At 31.6% G+C, this 22,274-nt stretch overlaps 1 protein-coding gene across 1 annotated transcript in view; it reads left to right on the forward strand.

The window, feature by feature from the left end:
- The window catches only part of Uba6 (ubiquitin like modifier activating enzyme 6), an 85,412-nt gene that overhangs the window by 25,779 nt on the left and 37,359 nt on the right, over window positions 1-22,274 (forward strand). Inside the window, exons 7-13 of the mRNA XM_026407781.2 lie at window positions 5,209-5,289; window positions 8,526-8,648; window positions 10,019-10,142; window positions 12,399-12,502; window positions 13,957-14,019; window positions 14,739-14,815; window positions 17,014-17,080. Coding sequence (XP_026263566.2) covers window positions 5,209-5,289; window positions 8,526-8,648; window positions 10,019-10,142; window positions 12,399-12,502; window positions 13,957-14,019; window positions 14,739-14,815; window positions 17,014-17,080 — 639 coding nt within the window. The remainder of the gene's footprint in view (window positions 1-5,208; window positions 5,290-8,525; window positions 8,649-10,018; window positions 10,143-12,398; window positions 12,503-13,956; window positions 14,020-14,738; window positions 14,816-17,013; window positions 17,081-22,274) is intronic.

The following is a 22,274-nucleotide window of genomic DNA, read 5'->3' on the forward strand; positions in this document are numbered from 1 at the left end:
ACTTTCATTTAAATGACTACCTAACCAGAAAATAAAGTAAGTGATTAGAGGCCAGGTAAACACCCTGTTGGTCACTCTCAGGGACAGAGCTACTTGTTGCAATACTTGTTCTTAGGAATTAATGGTGAGAGAAAATATGAGATGCAGATTTAGATCTACATGAGATAGAGAAATGGTATTGAAACCCAACTCCCTCTCTTCATGGAACTGAAATCTCAGAGACCTACAACCTTAGTGAAAGGACAGATAATAGTTTCTCCTTGCCTATCAGAACAGTAAACTTGTCTGATTTTTCTTGAGCTCTTGATGAAAAAACAGAGGTCTTCCCTAGAAATTTGTAACCATAGGCCTATACCCACACAGGTTTAGAAATCAGCATAATAATCTTTGTGGTCCAGAAATTCCTAAGCTAAAGATTTAATGTAAAAAACCAAAGTAGTAGTACTATTTTGACTATACCCTAGAATGCCAGACAGAAGCGAAACAAATTTAGATAATGTACTCCGTCAGGCCACTTTGCATTCTAATATTTAAAGCCCCTTTGAGGAATTAACAATCTAAAACAATAAAAAGCAGTTCAATTGATCAAGAGTTGATGGATAGAACAAATTAGAGTTAAACCTCTCTAAGTATTTCAGAAAAAAGAATTGTTGGAAAAAAAACTGTAAATATAGTTTTCAAACTGAATAAATCTTAAAAGAAGGGAGTAAATATTTAATATAAAAATGAGACAGTATCAAAAAAGACCAGACAGATGTGGTAAAGAATTAAGTAAAAAATGTAGAAATGAAAATGTAGTCACAAAAATTAGAAATTAGTTGATAGATTAAGCAGTGGGTACACAGATATTAGATAATTGAATAATAGCTCTGAGGAAATTGAGGCTACAGTATATAGAAATAAGAGAAAATATGAATAATAAAAGATATGAGAGCTTGAATGGAAAGCTTTAATTTTAGAGATTGGATTTCTAGAAAGAAAGCTAAGGAAATTATGGCTAAGTCTTTTTCAGTATGATAAAATACAAATCCTCAGATTCAATATGTATTGTTTTTTGTGTGAGATTTTATCTTTCTTTCAGGATAATAAGACCAAATAAATAGTTAGAGATTTTTTAAAAAGGCGATATTACGACTTATACCACAAAAATGCAAAGAATGAAAACCCAAACAGATCAATGACAAATAGTGATATTGAAGCAATAATTAAGTCTTCCAAGAAAGAAAACTATAGGACCAGACAGTTTCACTGCTAGATTTAAGAATACCTAATTCCAGTTCTTCTCAATCTATTCCAAAGGATTGAAAAGGAGGGAATCCTTACATAATCATTCTATAAGACTAGGATTACCCCATTACTAAAACCAGACAAGGACACAACAAACAAACAAACAAACAAAAAATACACACACACACACATATACCAGTGTTGTCACTAATCAATAATGCAAAAATTCTTAACACAATTCTAGCAAATCAGATCTAACAGCACATCAAAAGAAAATTTACCATGATCAAGTTTATCTCATGGTCACAAGGATAGTTCCAACATACACAAACCAATAAATGTAATAAGAACAGAATGAAGAATAAAAATCATCCATTAACCATCCCTTAGACACAGAAAAAGTATTTGTGCTTGGTGTGGTAGCACATGCTGTAATCCCAGCACTCAGGAGGCTGAGGCAGGAGGATTATAAATTCTAGGCCAGCCTGGGCAAATGAGCTGTATCCTGTGTCAAAATGAAAAGGGTTAGGGATACACTTCAATGATAGAGCATTTGCCTAGTATGCACAAAGCCCTTCGTTCAATCCTAGTACCACAAAAAATTAAAAAGAAAAGAAAAATCCTTTGATAAAATTTAACACCCCTTCAAAATAAAACCCCTGAACAAATAGGTATAGAAGGTTCATAACTCAACATTGTAACTCAACATTGTAAAGACAAAAATGATTCCTACAGCCATCATAATGAATGAGGAAGAGCTGAAAAGTGTCCCATCTAAGATCTAGAACAAGATAAAGGTGTCCATTCTTACCATTCTTATTTAATAAAGTATTGGAAGTTTTAATGAGAGCATTTAGGCATGAGAAAGAAATAGAGGACATAAAAATAGGAAATGAGAAAGTAAAAATATTCCTATTGGCAGTGATACTATACATAGAAAAACCTAAAGTTCAAACAGACAAACAAAAGGCTATTAGAACCAATGAACAAATTTAGTAATATTGCAGAATACAAAATCAACATATAAAAATCAATAGCATTTTTATACAATAATAATGAGATTGCTGAGAAAGATATCATGAAAGCAGTCCCATTCACAATAACTATAAATAACAACATCTAGAAAAAAATTTAACTGAGGGAGTAAAAGACCTCTACAATGAAAATTACAAAATTCTGATAAAAAATTAAAACACACAAAAAATGGAGGGCCCTCTTTGTTCTTTTTTTTTTAATATATATATAATTTTATTTATTTTTTTATGTGATGCTGAGGATCAAACCCAATGCCTCATGCATGCTAGGCAAGCACTCTGCCACTGAGCCATAACCCCAGCCCCTCCTCTTGTGTTCTTGTATTGAAAAAAATTAATGTTACTTAAATGTTATTAGTACCAAAGTAATATATAGATTCAGTGCAATTATCATCAAAATACCACTGATACTCTTTTCAAAATTAGACAAAAGCAATTCTAAAATTTATATGGAAATAGAACAAAGAAAAGAAAATACTGGAGATATCAAAATACCTGCTTTCAAGACAACCACAGAACCATAGTAACAACCCTATGGTAGGGGCATAAAAACAGATGCACAACAGTGAAACAGAATAGAGGTCCTAGAAATAAACCTGCACATCTACAGCCAACTAATTCTCAACAAAAGCACTAAAAACATACATCAAAAACAAGCCAGTCTCTCAAATGGTGCTAGGAAAACTGGACATTCATATGTAAAAGACTGAAACTTGACCCCTATCTCTCACCCTAGAGTAAAATCAACTCAAAATTTATAAAAGCCCTGAATGTAAGAGCTGAAGGGAAAACACTTGAAGACATTGGTGTAGGCAATGATTTTCTGGCTGTGACTGTAAAAGGACAAATTAAAAAAAAAATGTAAGAGCTGAAGGGAAAACACTTTAAGACATTGGTGTAGGCAATGATTTTCTGGCTGTGACTGTAAAAGGACAAATTAAAAAAAAAAAAAAACAGCATTACATCAAAGTAAAAATCTTCTACACAGTAAAAGAAAAAACAGTGAAGATCTAACCTACAGAATGAGAGGAAATATTTGCCAACTACCCATTGGCCAAAGGAGCCATGGTACCTAAGGAACTCAAAAAACCTAATGTAAAAACACGTAACCCAACTAGAAAATGGGCAAATGATCTGAATAGACGTTTTTCAAAAGAAATGAAATAACAAAAAATATAAATATATGAAAAGTGATCACTATCATTAGCCATCAGGGAAGTGCAGATCAAAACTAAAATGAAATATCTCACCCCAATTAAAACAACTGTTATCAGAAAACCAAAAATGGCAAGGATGTGGAAAATAAAGACATTCTCAAAAACTATTGACGGGACTGTAGACTAGTAAAACCATCATGGGAAGCAGTATGGAGGTTCTTTTAAAAGCTGAAAATAGATCTACCATATGATCTAACATTCCTACTTCTGGGTATATATAACTAGAGTAAATTAAATCATATCAAAGATATGCCTGCACACCCATCGTTACTGCAGCACAGTTCACAATTATGAAAACATGGAATTAACATAGGTGCCCTTTTACATATGCTTAGGTAAAGAAAATTTCACAGATATATACAAATGTATGTGAGCCATAAAAAAGAATGAAATACTGTTATTTGCAGCAAAATGGATGGAATTTGAGGACATCATTCTAAGTGACATAAGCTAGACATAAAAAGACAAGTACTAAATTTTCTGTCATGGAAATTAAAAAAAAAAGTGGACTGAATATACAATGGTGATTAGTTTGGGAAGTGAGAAGGAGGTAGATAAAGGGAGGCTGAATTTGGTTGGTGCACACCTATATATGCATGTATTTGACATATCACACTGAACCCCCTTAATTCGTACATGTTAAGTAATACGCATTAATCAAAACTAAAACAAATTTTTTTAAATGTGGAAATTAGGTTTTATTTTACCACCATCATCGCCACCCTCCAATCCCACTAGTGTAACACAAAGGGCTCAATGGATGCCTGTGCACATAGTGCATTGCTTTAAGAGAAAACACTGAAATTAGGAAATCTGCTGTTTTATAACATGCAGTAGATAAGTCTTTTCCCTTGAACTCCCTTATCCCTCAAGTTTTTAGTTGGTATATATAATACAGAGATATGGCCCCAAGTTAAACTCTTAACATTTATGGCATACCCACATATAAATAACATCAAGATTATGACTTTCCAAATGTCTCATTACAGGTAGCATACTATATTCTGACATAGGTAAATAAAACTAAATCCATACTTGAATATTGCTAGTAAAAACTAACATCCAATTCACTCAGACCAGCAGAGAGGAAACACAAGGGGACTGAGAATCTTGTTCTTTACTACTATAAGGAGAAAGTATTTGACCTCTTTGAATCTAAGGTAATTATAATAAAATCTGATTTTAAAACCATCTAATTTTAGCAGAATTAAACATAAAATATTAAGTATGCATTGAAAATTGTTGTTTGCTATAGGATTGAGTGATTTCACTAATAATATTGTCATTAAAAAGTTTATTTTTTGAGTCTGTTGAATTTCAGAAGTAAACGAAAGTTACACCAACTAATATGTGTCTTTAAATTATAAGAGGCTTTTAGTTTGCATGAAAGTAGTATTCTGATAGCTAGATTGGTATTTTCATGGTAGTAACAGGTAAAACAATGCTCCAACCACTTGGACAGTGCACAGATACCACATAGGATATTAGGTTTTCTTCTAATAGTGAAGTCTCTAATAGTAATTGAATTTAATGGTAGATTTCCCCTGCATATGTTTTTACTTATAATATTTTGTGTTTCTGAAGGTAATAACCTTAGAGCGAATACAATAGGGTAATAATTTTTTAATAAGGATAGCATTTCAAACTAATGTGCTTCTAACTTTTAAGAAATTATACTTTACTAAAAGAATTTTTCATTTTGTAGTCTAATTTTTTTTTATTGTCAACAGTGTGTGGTGGTGACTGAGATGAAACTTACATTGCAGAAGAAGGTCAATGAGTATTGCCGTTCTCATTACCCTCCAATTAAGGTATTCTTATTTCATAATGATATGCAATTAATCAAAAGAGGAACAATTTTAGTATTAAAATTTGTAGCTACTTATTGAGTTACAAAGAAGATCTTTTTCCATGAGGACAATCACATAAGATTTCTTTGTTTAATTTTGGTATATTCATTTCCTGTTTTTAAAACAGGGATCTAAGTTTGGTTTATAGACAAATTGCCAAAATTAAGGAAGAGTTAAGATTAGGAATGGAAAGGTTGATAAACAGTAAATACATCATCTAGTTTTAAATATGATATAATGGTGGTTTTCAAGAGGTGCATTATTTTATTCATTGAACATCTATGTGCCCTGTGCAGTTCTGGGCCCTAGAAAAACATTAGTGAACAGGACACAGATTTTCTTATTCATGAAACTTGCCATCTGCTAAGGAAGATGTATAATAAATAAGCAAAGAAAAAAAAATCTGGGCAAAGAATAAAAGCAGTATCTGTATGAAGTTCAGAGAACACCCAATGCCATTTCTGTTAGGTTAGAAAGTCAAGGAAGTCCTCTTTGGGCTGATGACATTTGACTAGAATCCTGAGAAAGAATCAGCTATTTAAAGATCTGGAAAAGAACAGAGGAATGTATAAAAACCTGCAAGTTTAAAAATTAACTTGGAGTGTTTGAGCAACAAGAGGCAAGCCAAGATCATTAAAATGCAGTTAGAAAAAAGAGAAAAGGATAGTAGGAATAAACAAACTAGTGTATTAGATGTAGAGAAGTAGGTAGAGGGCCATAATTTATGGGATCTTTGAGGATATTTGAATTTTAAGCCCCTTAAACATTGATATGACTTACATTTTTAAAAGATCACTTTAGCTTGTTGTGTGGAGAGTAGACTGTAGCAGTGGTTTCCAAAGTGTGGTCTTAGCATAGTTTCTAAAGCCTTTTCAGGAGTTCTTCTCAAATTGTTTTCATAATGTTACATAATATTTCATAATATTACTTTTTCACTCTTACGGGGTACAGTGGATTTTTCCAGCATCTATATGATGTGTTTTGATGTCAGTCCTCTGACACTTTGTGGAAATTGTCTGTTTTTGTATTTTAATTTTTTCTGTTTTAATCCTTTTTATTTTTTTATTATTTTATTTATTTTTTTACAGTACCCAGGGCTTCACACTTGGCTAGGAAAGCACTGTGCCATTGATCTAGCTGTCCTACTTCCCTAGCATTGTTTTAAATAACAATAGATATAACTCACATAAACAAAAGCCCTTTGAGCTTTTAATAATTTTTAAGAGTATGAGGTAATTATGAAAGTGATCCCAAAGAAAGAGAACTATTGGATTATAAGAGTAGCATAGGAGCAGACAGACCAGTTAGGAATTATTGCAGTAGTCTAAATGAAAGATGCTGGTGTCTCAGATGAAAAATGAAGTGAAAATAGAGAAAATGAGAAATTGTTGAGTTTGAAGTAATTTTTTTTTTTTTTAAAGGCTGATATAACTTGTGCAGTTTTTTAAAAAAAGGCTGAGGGGCTGGGGTTATAGGTCAGTTGGTAGAGTGCTTGCCTCTCATGCTCAAGGCCATGGGTTCATCCCCAGCACCAAAAAAAAAAAAAAAGAAAGAAAGGCTGATAGAACTTGTGAATGACTGGATGTTAGTTTTTAAAGAGTAAGCAAGAATGGCTCCTAGTTTTTTTTGTTTTGGTTTTTGTTTTGTTTTGTTTTGTTTTGGTCTAGCATAATTAGGTGCTTGGTGGTGACACTGGGAAGAAAGAAAAATCATAATCCTTCTCCTGTAATTGAATACACACAACTAACTCTACTTTGTTTTGGAGGTTACTGTTTTCTTTGGAAGAAAAAAAAAAAACTTGTTACTTTAAGAATGGCATTAAGCCAGAATCATTCTGTATAGTATAAGTATGCTAAAAAAGTTTTCAGTTTGGGTATTTTCATAGTCTATTTGTTCTCACTGTGGGAAATTTGTGCTCTAGTTCACAATTTAAGGTCAATCAGGATAATCTGTAAACTTACAACAGGGAACAGAAATTTTACTAAATAATTACATTAGATTATAAACTAAAATCTTTGTTTATGTAACTGTTACACGTGTCTATATTTCAGAATTGTTCTGGGAAAAAAATACATAAATTGTCCTGGAGTTTTCAGCTTTTTTTTTTTTTTAAGAGAGAGTGAGAGAGAGAGAGAGAGAGAGAGAGAATTTTTTTTTAATATTTATTTTTTAGTTCTCGGCGGACACAACATCTTTTGTTGGTATGTGGTGCTGAGGATTGAACCCGGGCCGCACGCATGCCAGGCGAGCGTGCTACCGCTTGAGCCACATCCCCAGCCCGAGTTTTCAGCTTTTAAACTTAAAAAAATAAAAATAAAATTAAAAAGAAGCAGCAACAGCAGCTGCGTATAAATTTCTGCCCAGCTTTATGTCTCAATAAAAGAACAACAAAAACTGTATATACCCATTTTAATCAATAAAGACAACACATGATCAAGCGGCATGTACTTTAATAGCCATCTCATACTTTGAAAAATAGGAATGACAAATCATTTTTATGAGATATACCCAAATATCACTGTATTTTATTTTTGTTAGAAAACTATTTTATGCTGGGTTAGATATGCTACAGAACAAGTATTTGTTTTTTTTAGCAATAGCTCTAAAAGTAGTTTTCAGCACAAAAATAATTTCTTTACAAACTCTTGACATAGAAACAATGCATTTTTAAGAACATTGCTTTTAATAAAATACTTCAGATTTTGTTAAAAGAATCTGATTTTTAATTTCACAACTTTGTTTTTTCACTTTTAGTTCCTCATCCTTTTTTTTTTTTAGACTGCTGTTAGCTTTTCATTCTGTTCTATTTTTCATTCATTTTACTGCTTTTAGTGAATGTACACTCATTTCTTTTTTTGCTAAAATATTCATTCCCAGGCCATTAAATCAAATAACTATTATATATTGTGCTCAAATTTTATGAGGACATAATTTTTGTTATTTAAAAATCATAAAATGAAAAATGGTGATATATACTTATTGTTCTTCTAACTTTGTTATACCAAATAATCAATTCACCAGATGTCCAAATTTCTTGATTCCTAACCTGATCTATATACAGTTTATTCCACTCATGATTCATTTTATTTTCCAAAGAATATACTTAACTATAAATGTAATTTTTTATGAAAGAGTTTAGGTTTGAGGTGTTTTTCTCCTTCACATAAATTAAAAATCTTATTTTTGCCATTTCACAGTTCATCAGTGCAGATGTACATGGAATTTGGTCACGGTTGTTTTGTGATTTTGGTGAGGAATTTGAAGTTTCAGATACTACTGGAGAAGAACCAAAAGAAATTTTCATTTCAAATATAACGCAAGTATGATTATATTAAGGAACTTTTTAAACAAAATTTTTTAAAGTGGATGTGAATGCTTCTTTTAAAAAGGAAATATTAACACAATATTCTAATAAGCAGAATAAATGAATATTTTCATTTATGATATTTTAAAATAATTAGGAAATATTTTGTTAATTAGGAATTATTTAAAATATTTATATTTTAAAATTATTAGGAAATATTTCTTGATTGTTATGTTAAAACTAACTTGAAATTAGAATATTAATTTTAATAGTGTCTAGATGTACTCCATCATTATTTTACACTTGATAGAACATTTGCATATTATAAAGTTTAGTTTCAGTTTTGTTCTATACCGAATAATTGTGATTCATTATTTACTAAGCTTTTTACTTTGTCACATGATGGATGGACTATATCATAAGTCACCTGGTCCAACACTGCATGTATAGGAAAAGGTAGAGAAAGACTTTTCTAATCCATTACATTCTAAAACAATATTTAGAAGGGAGAACAATTTAAGAGTTGATTAACCTGTGAGTCAGAAGTAAATTAGAACCACACTTCCTTGATATCATGTAATCTTAATTTGTTGTTTCCTAAAAGAATGTAGAATTAATTCCTTTCTAATACTCACTTCTTTTAACCAAAGTAATTTATTTGTGCTCTTTATAGTTATTATACATTAAAACCCAAAGCAGCCAATTACAAAGGAATAATATACCATGAAACAATAGTTGTATTTCAGACTTTATGTTTTATTTTTAAACTTAGTATGTTTCCTTTCTCACACCTTTTTTAAGAAAAATTAATTGAAAAATCATTTTGTATATCCCTGCTTAGAGTGGTTTTTTATTTTAAAGTGTCTGTATACTTCCCATACGTTAAGATAGCCAGTGTTAGACTCTTAATTTTTTTTTTTTTTTTTTTTTTTTAATATTTATTTATTTTTTAGTTATTGGCGGACACAACATCTTTGTTGGTATGTGGTGCTGAGGATCGAACCCGGGCCGCACGCATGCCAGGCGAGCGCGCTACCGCTTGAGCCACATCCCCAGCCCCGTAGACTCTTAATTTTTAACACCTAGTTTTTTTATGTTTTACAAGTCAAAAGAATCCTCAAATCTTTGAAATATCCAAAGTCTTTGGAATCTCTAAATGTCTCCCCTAAACTTGAAATTATATTTCAACATTCATTTTAAAAAGTACTAACTTGATCATTTATTTGTGACAGTTCTTTAAAGGCTTGCTTTCACTTAATGTGAAAGAATGGCTTCGAATTTGGGTTTGAGGATTTTATGATAACGTTGTCATTTTTCTGTGAGTTTTGGAATTTATACTAAAAGAATATGTGAACTTGATTTTTAATAGATAACTCTAATTTTTAGGCTAATCCTGGCATTGTCACTTGCCTTGAAAATCATCCCCACAAACTTGAGACAGGACAGCTTCTAACATTTCGAGAAGTTAATGGAATGACAGGTTTAAATGGATCTACACAACAAATAACTGGTAAGGTGATATGTTTTATTGACTCATTTATAATTATTCATTATTCGGCACCTTTATAATTCAGATACTATGCTCAGTGTTGGGAACATAATGTCAACTGATAGAAATCTGATTCATAGGTCTTGAGTATAAAACATTCAGTTCAAGTATTAAACAGTGATGATATTAAGAAAGTACAGACATTCTTAGAACTCCAAACTTAGTAAAGATACCTTGCCTGGTTGGAGGATAGCAACAGTGAGGATAGCGTAACCTGATAAAAACCTGAAGGTTGCAATGACTTCAGAAGGTACTGAAAAAGAACATTCCAAACAGAGTTAAACAGTAAAAGTCTCAGATCCAAGATAGAACACAACTAATTGAAATGTGCTTTGATAGGGCTAGCAATGAGAATTAAAATTCCAAGAATCTTAAAACATTTAAAAAGAAACATTTTGTTATCATGGTAGTTGAGCAAATATCCTAATTGGATAACATTCATGTAAGGAGTACAAGAAAGAAGAAGAGAGTAGGTTTGGGACAGAAGATAATGAGTAGTTTAGGCTTGTCGAGTGAAGTATTCAAGTGAAGATAACTAGATATTGGTTGGATATATGTTATTGTTCAGTGGCTAAAAGAGAAGGGGTGAATGGTTATGACTGCAAGCAAATTTGAAAGTTAATTGACAAGAAGTCATACTCATTTTTTTTTCTGGGTCTATGTGAGATTATTGCCCAAATTAGAGGGAAGGTGCTAAGGCCACAGTTTTGAGGAGAATAATCATTTTAACAAATGGAAATATTATCAAGCATCATAAGGGCCATTTGAAGTTGAGATAATGAAATTATGCCAACATTAATTTATGTAGTTTGTGGTTTTCCTCCTAAAAGAGTAAAAGACAGCTCTAGACAACCTCAACTGAACTGTAACTCAACTGTAATTCAACTGAATGGCATGTTTACCCCAGTACAGGGAAGAGTGAGTTGATTTTGTCCTGATATGTTTGAAAATATAATTATGTGATTAGTATATAGACTATTAGTATTGCCTTTTTTCTAAATGACTATAATATATCTCTTAGAAAAAAATGAGTCCTTGTTACAAACTCTGTATAGATCTTTGTATCTATATTTAAACATGTTTGGTAACAACTGTTTGAATTTGTTTCTCAGTTACAACATCTTAAATACAGATTCAGATCACCAGTATTAATTATCTATTTTTGTGAAAATTGACTAATCCTTTGGGATTATCATTTGTTATTTTGGAGTCCATGCCTTAGTGGATTGTGGTCAGATTCTTGAGACTGCCTACATATGAAGAAGCAATCAGATAGCAAAGAATGGAGACAAAGAAAATCTACATTTTATATCAAAAATTTCTCTTACAATGAGGGATATTTAAATAAAGCTGTTATTTATGAAGCTTTTTTAAATGTTTATTAATTGGTTACTGCTTAGTTATTGCAATAATTTTCTGTTTTGTGAAAAACGTTAAGTAACTGAAATAATACATTTACATACAAAAGTACACACCTCCTTTGTTCTCACCTGTTCACCACAAATAACTACTGTTCTTAGTTTATTGTGTATCCTTCTATGGTTTCCTTTTGCTTTTTTACACAGAAGGCAGCATATCACTTACCATATGACTTACCATTGAACAAAATGTCTTTATGATCTCTTCACATCATCAGTCTTTGCAGACAAACTTTTTTCTAAATTTTTTTCTTTTGTGACTATGTAATATTTCGTGTTATGAATGAAAATATTACCAGAGCAAAATATTAATTTACATTTTTTGTATTATGAATGAGATTCAATAGCTTTTCCTATATTGCATAATCTTAACTTCATTGGTTTGAGATGCAATCTTTATTTGCCTTTATTGTGTCTATTGATGTACTTAAGTCTGTTCAGAATTCTCTGATCTGTTCCATTTGTCTCTTCATAAGCCAGAACCTACTGTATGATTGATCAGTATCAATATATTATTGAAACTTTATAATGTATTTTTATGTTAATAATGAGTACCTCTTATTTCTCTCTTTGTTTTTTTCCTCTGAGTTTTCTTGATTTTTTTTTTTTTTTTTAAGTCTTAAAGATCACATTAGAAAAAATACTCTATAGCTCCTCACGTTCCCCTACCCTATAAAGATATCTATACTGGAATCTCTTAATTTTATAAATTAGAATTAATTTTTTTTATAAAAATAAATCTTCAGATATCAGTATTTATATTCCTGTGTAATGGTTTTATTATTTTTTTTTCTTCTAGTGGTATCACCATTTTCTTTTAGTATTGGCGATACTACAGAACTGGAACCATATTTACATGGAGGCATAGCTGTACAAGTTAAAACTCCTAAAACATTTTGCTTTGTAAGTAATTCTTTTTTTTTTTTTTTTGCTTCAAAAATATTTTTTTCTTGGGGCTGGGGTTTGGTTCAGTGGTGGAGAGCTCGACTAGCATGCATGAAGCACTGGGTTCGATTCCTCAGCACCACATAAAAATAAAATAAAGGTATTGTGTTCACCTTCAACTAAAATATATGTATATATACATTTCCTTCTATAAAAATAATAACTTAAGAGAAAAATGTAATACTCAGTTAACCAAACAGTTAATTTAAAAGCTGAATTGATTTTGTTTTCTTTTACTTTGTACTCACTTTGAGGAAAATGGAATCAATCTAAGAAACAAATTGATGTCAAAAACACTGTATAATTTTTGTTTAACTTGTACCCACTTTGAGGAAAATAGGATTAATATAAGAAACAAACTGATATCAAAAAATCTATATAAGCATACCTCAAAGGAAATATACACTACTGAATAATCAAAGAGTTGATCATACTGTTTACTTCCTAAGAGATAAAACATACATATTTTCAAAAGATATATCAAAGGTTGTTTTGCTTTATTAGTTTATTTTTTTAAGAAATATTTCTTTGTTATACTTGTTAATTCAAATTTAATTTAAAGTTAAAATTCTATTGAATTTTAATGCTTAAAGAAAAAACAGTGTGTATATTGGAAATATAAAATAATTACCTGACATGAAAGTGTAAGTTGCTAAATAGAATATAAAGACCTATGGTCCTGAAATTAAGAGATCTCCTGCTACTTAAGTCTTTAGGCCACTTCTCCATGTAATCTGTCTAACACATCTCTGATTGGTTGGTTTTTTGATGATGTTACTTGGAATTTGGGGAAGTTTTATTGCAAGTTCTCGGGTTTTAACTTCATTGTCTTCCCCCACACCAGAATTATTAACAGTAATAGTACTCCTGAAGGCTTGTTCAAGGCAAAACTAAAATAATAAAATATTACAGCTAGTCACATCTGCCCCTATATACTTCTTTCTTGCTCTGTCCCCAATTTTTAACTGAATAGTTTTTGCCTCAAGTAAGTTCAGATTGGGTGGGTATTTGGGGGTAATTGTCTTTCAGGTTTTTATTTGTTTTACCTTGATGGTTTTCTAATCCACAAAGGTTTTATCTTAGAATATCTATTCTGGTCTTGTCAGACATGTGAAGTGTGCTTAACAATATCTGTTTTTGTAAATAACAATAAAGTTTTTGGAGTATAAAGATGTTCTTGTTAGTTCTTAAGTTTACTATGTAGAGCAGTTGTTTGCATGTAACTTTTTATAGTGTGGTAATAAGGGAGAATAGTAGATATTTTATATTTCAATTAAGACAAACTTCTTTACATTATTATTTCAGACCTTTGGAAAAGGTTCATTGTTATGTCTATTGCACTGACACATAACAGTGTATTTTGTCAAGTAATCACTCACTTGCTGTGAAATAATAATTTTTTTTCCTGTTAGGAACCATTGGAGAAGCAGATAAAACATCCAAAGTGCCTTATTGCGGATTTTAGCAAACCTGAGGTAAATACACACTTTTCAGGTTTGAAAGAGGCAACAGAGTGGGGGATGGGAATTGGTAAGTGATGATAATGTTAAAATGGAGTAACCATGTATATTTCTTGCCCTCAGGTTTTCTTAATTAATTAATTAATTAATTATGCTCATATATCTGAAGTTGAAGAATTTAAAACAGGAATTTGTATCATGGAAAAAAATGTTAGAATGATTAAAGTTTTACTTGATAGGATTTGTTAGCTTTGGTTATAAAATGATTTCAATAACTTATACAAATTGATTTTATTAAGATTTTATTAACCATGTAGAGTTTATATAAGAGCAAACAAACTTAGGCATATATTTTTTTAAATCACTGGATATAATTTTTTAACAAATGTATTTGTGATAAGGAAGAAACAGTTTGCAAATTTGTAATTGTTGATAAAGAAAAAAGATTAGATAAACTTACACAAAAGTTTTATTACTGTTGTTCAATTAATATTTGCTCTTAAGTTCCATATGAATAGCCTGATAATCACTAATTATTCCACCTTGGAGAGATTCCTTGAAAAATACCTTTATTGCCTTGAGGTCAAATCATTTTACTTCTCTGGTCATGATCAGTATGAATAGTGTTTCGCATGGGGGTTAAAATTAAATAATATTTTAAAAACATTTAGCCTAGTGTCTGACACATACTGTGCATTTAATAAATGAAGCCAATTTTTAATGTTCTTAAATAGGCACCTTTACAGATTCACACAGCTATGCTTGCATTGGACCAGTTTCAGGACAACTACAACCGAAAGCCAAATATTGGGTAACTTTTTGTTGTTGTTTTAAAAGAACTATTTTCTTTTTTATAAAAACAGGTCTCAAAAATTAGTGTTTTTTAAAGAAAGCCCCTGGTAACTGCAAAAGCAGTAAATACACTGACCTATATAAACATTTATTATGACTTTTTGAAGGCTTTAAAAGTTATAACTTAAAAAAAAACTGAGAATTAGTGAGCTAGTCATACTTTTTTCTTTCTTAAGTTAGAAGTACTATTACAAAAGGATTTTGCTTTTTTTATTTAAAAGTAAATCTTATTTATATAATGTTAGGTGATCATGGCTTTGAAGTAATTTATTTATTTGTAAACCAGTTATCTTTAAGTCAGTAAAACACTGTTGGCAGAATTCCTCATTCTTCATTGTAGTATATTCATATGTACATAGTATAGTTTGATCAGTTTCATTCCACTGTTCCTCCCTTTTCTCATTCCTCTACATATGAGAGAAAACATTTGACCCTTGACTTTCTGGGCCCGGTTTATTTCAGTTAGCATGATGTTCCATTAATTTATCAACAGATGTCATCATTTCATTCTTTATGGCAGGGTAAAATGCCATTGTCTATGTATACCACATTTTCTTTATCTGTTTGTCTCTTGAGAGGCATGTGGTCTGGTTACATAACTTGGCTATTGTGAACTGTGCTGCTATAAACATTGATATGTCTGTATCTTTACAGTATGCCTATTTCATTTTTTTTAAGTGCTGCAGGATTTTTTAAACTTGCTCTTTTTAGATATAATAGTAGAGTATATTTTGACATATTATACATGCATGGGGTATAATTTACGCTAATTAGGATCCCATTTTTGTGGTGGTACATGATGTGGAGTTTCACTGGTCATGTGTTCGTATATGTACATAGGAAAACTATGTCCAGCTTATTCTACTGTCTTTCCTACTCCTATCCCCCTTCCTTTTCATTCCCCTTTGTCTAATTCACTGAACTTCTCTGTTCTTCCCTCCCCCTCCTCATTGTGTGTTAGCATACACCTGTCAAAGAGAATACTCAGCCTTTGGTAATGGGGATTCATTTATTTCACTTAGCATGATAGTCTCCAGATTCATCCATTTACTAGCAAATGCCATGGGGCCGTTTTTCTTTATGGCTGAGTAATATGCTACTGTGTATATATGCCACATTTTCTTTATCCATTTATCTGTTGAAGGGCACCTAGGTTGATTCCATAGGTTAGCTATTGTGAGTCTAGCTGCTTTACACATTGATGTGGCGGCATCACTGTAGTAGGCTGATTTTAAGTCCTTTGGATATATGGGGTTTTTTAATTTTAATTTGTTATATATGACAACAGAATGCATTACAATTCATATTACACATGTAGAGCACAATTTTTCATGTCTGGTTGTATATAGAGTCACATCCTTCTCATGTTTCTGTTTGAATATACAAAGTAGAGTCACATCCTTCTTATCTTCATACATGTACCTAGGGTAATGATGACCATCGCATTCCACCATCTTTCCTGTCCCTATGTCCCCTTTCCTCTTCTCCCTCCCCTTTTACCCTTTGCCCTATCTAGAGTTCATTTAATCCTCCCATCCCCAGAGAAATGCAAATCGAAGCTACTATAAGATTTCATCTCACTCATTTCAGAATGGCAGCTATTAAGAATACAAACAACAATAGTCTTGGCAAGAATGTGTGGGGAAAGGCACACTCATACATTGCTGCAGATTGGTGTAGCCAATATGGAAAGCAGTGTAGAGAATCCTTATAAAACTGGGGTTGAAACCACCATTTGACCCAGCTCTCCTACTCCTCAGTCTATACCCAAGGACTTAAAAACAGCCACATCAATGTTTATAGCAGCACAATTCACAACCGCTAAACTGTGAACCAACCTAGATGCCCTTCAGTAGATGAATGGATAAAGAAACTGTGGTACATATACAGCATTAAAAGAGAATAAAATCATGGCATTTGCAGGTAAATGGATGGATGGAGCTGGAGAATATAATGCTAAGAGAAGTTAGCCAATCCCCAAAAAACAAATGCTGAATGATTTCTCTGATTTAAGGATTCTGATTCATAATATGCTGGATATATGTTTTTATAAAAAAATCCACATCCATATATAAATATCTTATATTTTAGTTTTGAATATGAGCTTCTGTTTATGGCAATGGGAAATTGACATTGAGGTACCTTTATGAATTGTAGATGCCAACAAGATTCAGAAGAGCTGTTGAAACTAGCAACATCTATAAGTGAAACCTTGGAAGAGAAGGTAAATATTCAAAGTTCTGGTTGTTAAAAGATTTGTTTGTAACATGTAGATGTTGTATATATTAACAGTTTTCTAAACTAGGCAGGACAGCACATACCTGTAATATTAACTACTCAGAAGGCTGAGGCAGGAGGAATATAAGAAGTTGGAGGCCAACCTTATTAACTTATCAAGACCTTGTCTCAAAATAAAAATTAAAAAGTTTTGAGGTTAAAACTCAGAGGTAGAGCACTCCTGGGTTAAATCCCCAATAACCCCACTCCCCCGCAACACACACACACACAAATTACTCTTTCCTCCAGATCCCAGCTTGGTTGCTTATGGATTCTGTGACACTGGGTAATTTCTTATTTTTTTCTACTTTATCTCTTAAGCCTATAAAATAGGATTGACCTACCTCATAAGATTGTTAATATTATTGATTATTTTATAAACTTAAATGATGTGATTTTGTAAAATACTTAGAATATTACTATTTGTTGCTGCTGTTGTTACATTAATGCTGTTTACATTATTTATCATTCTGTTCTGATTTACTCAATTTGTTAACCTGCTCAAACTCACTATAAAATTATCAACTTTTCTATGTACCGTCTCTTTTATATGTGATACATACAAATCTCATAATTGTACTTTGCATATCACACTTGGACTTGAACATATAACCTAGAAAATGGTATTTTCATTTTATGATGCTAGTGCCTGCCTGCCAAACACTTTAGCAACTATCAACATAGCAATATTCATGTAATTATTTGAAAATATTTTTTCTCATTTTATAAAAATGAATGGGAAATGAAGAGCTTAACATAGGAAGCTTTTATCTGTTATGTAATTTTAAAAAAATGAATAAATATACCACAGGTAATGAATCACCAGCCATAAATGAGAGACCATTCATTACATAAGTAGTGATTGTAGGAAAAAATATATGAAAATTTAAAAATAGATTATTGTAAATAGATTGTTTCAAAAGTTTTTAAAAATAAAAAAAAGAAATAGATTATTGAGGTCTGTGATGAAAGGGAATATGATTAAGAATTTATCCGGCTGGTTCAATTTATATAAGGTAAATTTCACCCATTTTAGGTGTAAACAAAATTCTTTACACAACTAATTTAGTGTACACCATGAATTCAAAGTGTATAGACCCATATCCACCACTGACAAGATGTAAAACATTCCCGTAAGGCCAAAATGTTCCCTTACGCCTCTTTACGATAATCTCTGAAGCCTGCAGCCAAACCCTGGTGACCACTGTTGTTTTTGCCTTTTCTAGAATGTCTCAATGAAATGGTATTAGCACATAGCATTTTATTTTTGTCTCAGAACTTTTATTTGTTCTTTTTAGAAATACATAACAGTAGGGTGTATTTTGACATATTATTTATAACTTTGTATCTCATTCTTGTGGTTGTACATGAATGATATGGAGTTTCACTGGTCATATATTCATATATGAACATAGGAAAATTATGTCCGATTTAGTCTATTGTCTTTCCTATTCCTGCCCTCCTTTATTTTCTTTCATTCCCCTTTTGACTAATCCACTGAACTTTCTATTCTTCCCTTCTCTTCCTTGTTGTGTATTAGCATCCACATATCAAAGAGAACATTCAGCCTTTGGTTTTTTTGGGATTCGCTTATTTCACTTAGCATGATAGTTTCCAGATTCATCCATTTACTAGTAAGTGCCAAAAAGCCATTTTTCTTTATGGTTGAGTTAATATTCCATTGTGTATATATGCCACATTTTCTTTATCCATTTATCTTTTGAAGGGCACCTAGGTTGGTTCCATAGCTTAGCTATTGTAAATTGAGCTGCTATAAACATTGAAATGGCAGCACCACTTTAGTATGCTGATTTTAAGTCCTTTAGATATATACTGAGGAATGGTATATCTGGGTCAAATGGTTCCATTCCAAGTTTTTAGAGGAGTCTTGGTACTGCTTTCCAGAGTAGCACCCACTAGCAATGTGTGAAAGTAACCTTTTCCACTCATCCTCACCAAAGTTTATTGTTACTTGTGTTCTCTTGATAACTGCCATTCTGACTGGAGTGAATAGAATCTCATCGTGGTTTTAATTTGGTTTTCTCTAATTGCTAGAGATGTGGAACTGTTTTTTTTTTTTTTTAATTGACCATTTATATTTCTTCTGTGAACTGCCTGTTTAGTTCCTTTGCCCATTTATTGACTGGGTTATTTGATATATATATATTTTTTTTGGTCTTAGGCTTTTTGAGTTCCTTGTATATTTAGAGATTAATGTTCAATCTAAGGTGCAGGTAGGAAAATTTTCTCCCATTCTGTAGTCTCTGTCTTCACATTCTTGATTGTTTGCTCTGAAGAAGCTTTTTAGTTTGATGTTGTCCTGTTAATTGATTCTTGATTTTACTTCTTGCACTTGGGAATAGGTAGTGCACCTTGTTCAAGCGGTGTTTGTTCCCATGGATGCAAGCTTGCTTTAGCATTTGGAAATCAAGAATCACATGATTATCTCAGTAGATGCAGAAAAAACATTTGACAAAATATAGTATCCAGTCATGTTCAAAACACTAGAAAAACTAGGGAAAGTAGGAATATAACCTCAACATTGTAAAAGCTATATGTTAAACCCAAAGCCAACATCATTCTGAATGGAGAGAAATTGAAAGCATTCCTTCAAACACTGGAACAATATAGGGATGCCCTCTTACCATTCCTATTCAACATATTCCTTAAAACTCCAGCCAGAGCAGTTAGACAAAAGAAAGAGATTAAAGTGATACAAGTAGGAAAAGAAGAACTCAAACTATCCCTATATGCCAAAGACATAATGCTACATTTAGAAGACCCAAAAAAACTTCACAGAAAACTTGCAGAACTCATAAACAAATTCAGCAAAGTAGCAGGATATAAAATTAACACCTATAAATCAATTGCATTCCTATACACCAATGATAAGATAAACTGAAGCAAAATGAAATTAGGAAAACTATTCACAACCTCAAAAAAAAAAAAAACATACTTGGGAATCAATCTAACAAAAGAGGTAAAAGACCTCTACAATGAAAACTACAGAGCAATAAAGAAAGAAATTGAAGACCTTAGAAGATAGAAAGTTTTTCCATGTTCTTGGATAGGCAAAAAAAAAAAAAAAATTGTCAAAACGGACCATACTACCAAAAGTATTATCTATACTGATTGAACGCAGTTCCTGTTAAAATTCCAGTTATGTTCGTTATTCTTAGAAATAGAAAGGACAGTCATGAAATTCATTTGGAAAAATAAGAAGCCCAGAATAGCCAAAGCAATCCTTAGCAAGAAAAGTAAAGCAGTAATCATCACAATACCAGACCTTAAATTATACTACAGAGCTATAGTAACACAAATAGCATGATTTTGGCACAAAAACAAACAAGAAGACCACTGGAGCAGAAGACACAGAAACAAACCCACATATATACAGTTATCTCATTCTAGACAAAAGCACCATAAATGTATATTGGAGAAAAGATAGCCTCTTCAATATTTATGTTCTTTTATAAATTAAGAGAATTATTAATATATTAATATAATTTGCTAACTATAAATATAAACATAAGTTTAGTTCCTTTGCCCATTTATTGATTTATAAAAAATGGGGAAAAAACCCTCTCCCAGGGTTTTTCACCATAGCCAGTACTGAGATCTTTCAAACTTTATATCTATGTTCAGTTTGTGGAATTTAGTGAGACTTTTTATTTTCTCAGGATGATTTTGACTATGCTTAGTAATCATTGGGCTTCCATTGTATGTACTATGTCTCTTCTTATTTCCTGCCTCATGGGCAGGCCTATAGCCTTGTCAAGTCCACAGTTATCTCTGTTGGAGTTTAGCATCTGTTCTACTTACAAGTAATTAAAGTTTATAGTATCCTTTTTCCTATTAATACTAAAGACCTGTCACATTTTTATTTTTGATTCTGTGTCTATGAATGTTCTTTGGTGATTGAGATAATTAGACTATCCTAGGGTATCAAAAATTCTCAAGATTTGGATGTTTTTTATGTATTTTACTGAAAAATAACAGAATCTTGGGAAATAGTATAACTTAATGATAAAAATAAAGTTATGAAGTTGCACATTTTGCACTCAGATCCTGGCTTATCAGTTTACCAACTATAAAATCTTAAGTTACCTATTCTTTCAAAGTTTTGGGTTTTCACTTACATAATGTAATAAAAATGATATTTCCTAAGATTATTTGGAAAATTTTATAGGAACTTAATATAAAACTTAGCACAATAGGTACTTACTCAATCTAACTTGCTCCTCTTATGCTCATCATTGCTTGTAATATTATTGCCACCAATATCAACATTTAAAAATGGCACAACTTAAATCACAGTTCTTGTGACTTAAGGTGAGTGCTAAATATTTCAAAATTATGAAATAGGAAACTGAACTGGAGGGGTAAAATAATGAGTAATTATTAACCATTATTTTATCTTACATATCTTTGAGAATGTACCAAAACCGAACTGTCTCCCTTACTAAGTATTCAATAATGGTTAGTGTACTTAGGATTTCAGGAGATTAATTGAGCCCTACTGGAAGCTTCAAGTCAAAATTAAGGTTACTGATCTTGAAAGCATAGGAAGAGAAAGGAAAAACCAGAGCTTTTGAAAAGATCTTTGTTACAAATAAGTTGTGCTAAAACAACAGCTCCAAAATCCAATTACCCATTGTTTCTTTTAAAATGATAACATGTTATTTTGAGACATATAAGTTCAGTTTGTAATTATAGTCATTGAGAACTTTGTATTTTTAGCAATGTATTGTCCCATTATTTATCATAATTATACTTTTTACTTACCACTTCTCACATAAACTAATAGCTTCTTATTTTTACATATCTTCTTATGTTTGTTTATCAAGGTTCAGGATTTTTTGTAATCTTTATTAATCTTTTTTGTAAATTCTGGTTGTTCATAAATATAACTGACATCAAAGAATTATTCTTTTGCCTGTAATCCCAATAGCTCAGGAGGCCAAGGCAGGAGGATCCTGAGTTCAAAGCCAGCCTCAGCAAAAACAAGGTGCTAAGCAACTCAGGAGACCCTGTTTCTAAATAAAATACAAAATGGGGCTGGGGATGTGGCTCAGTGATTGAGTACCCATGAGTTTAATCCCCGGTACCCAAAAAAAAAAAAAAAAAAAAAAAGAACTATT

The sequence above is a fragment of the Urocitellus parryii genome, chromosome 10, assembly GCF_045843805.1.
Source record: "Urocitellus parryii isolate mUroPar1 chromosome 10, mUroPar1.hap1, whole genome shotgun sequence".
In the NCBI taxonomy this organism is placed as follows: domain Eukaryota; kingdom Metazoa; phylum Chordata; class Mammalia; order Rodentia; family Sciuridae; genus Urocitellus; species Urocitellus parryii.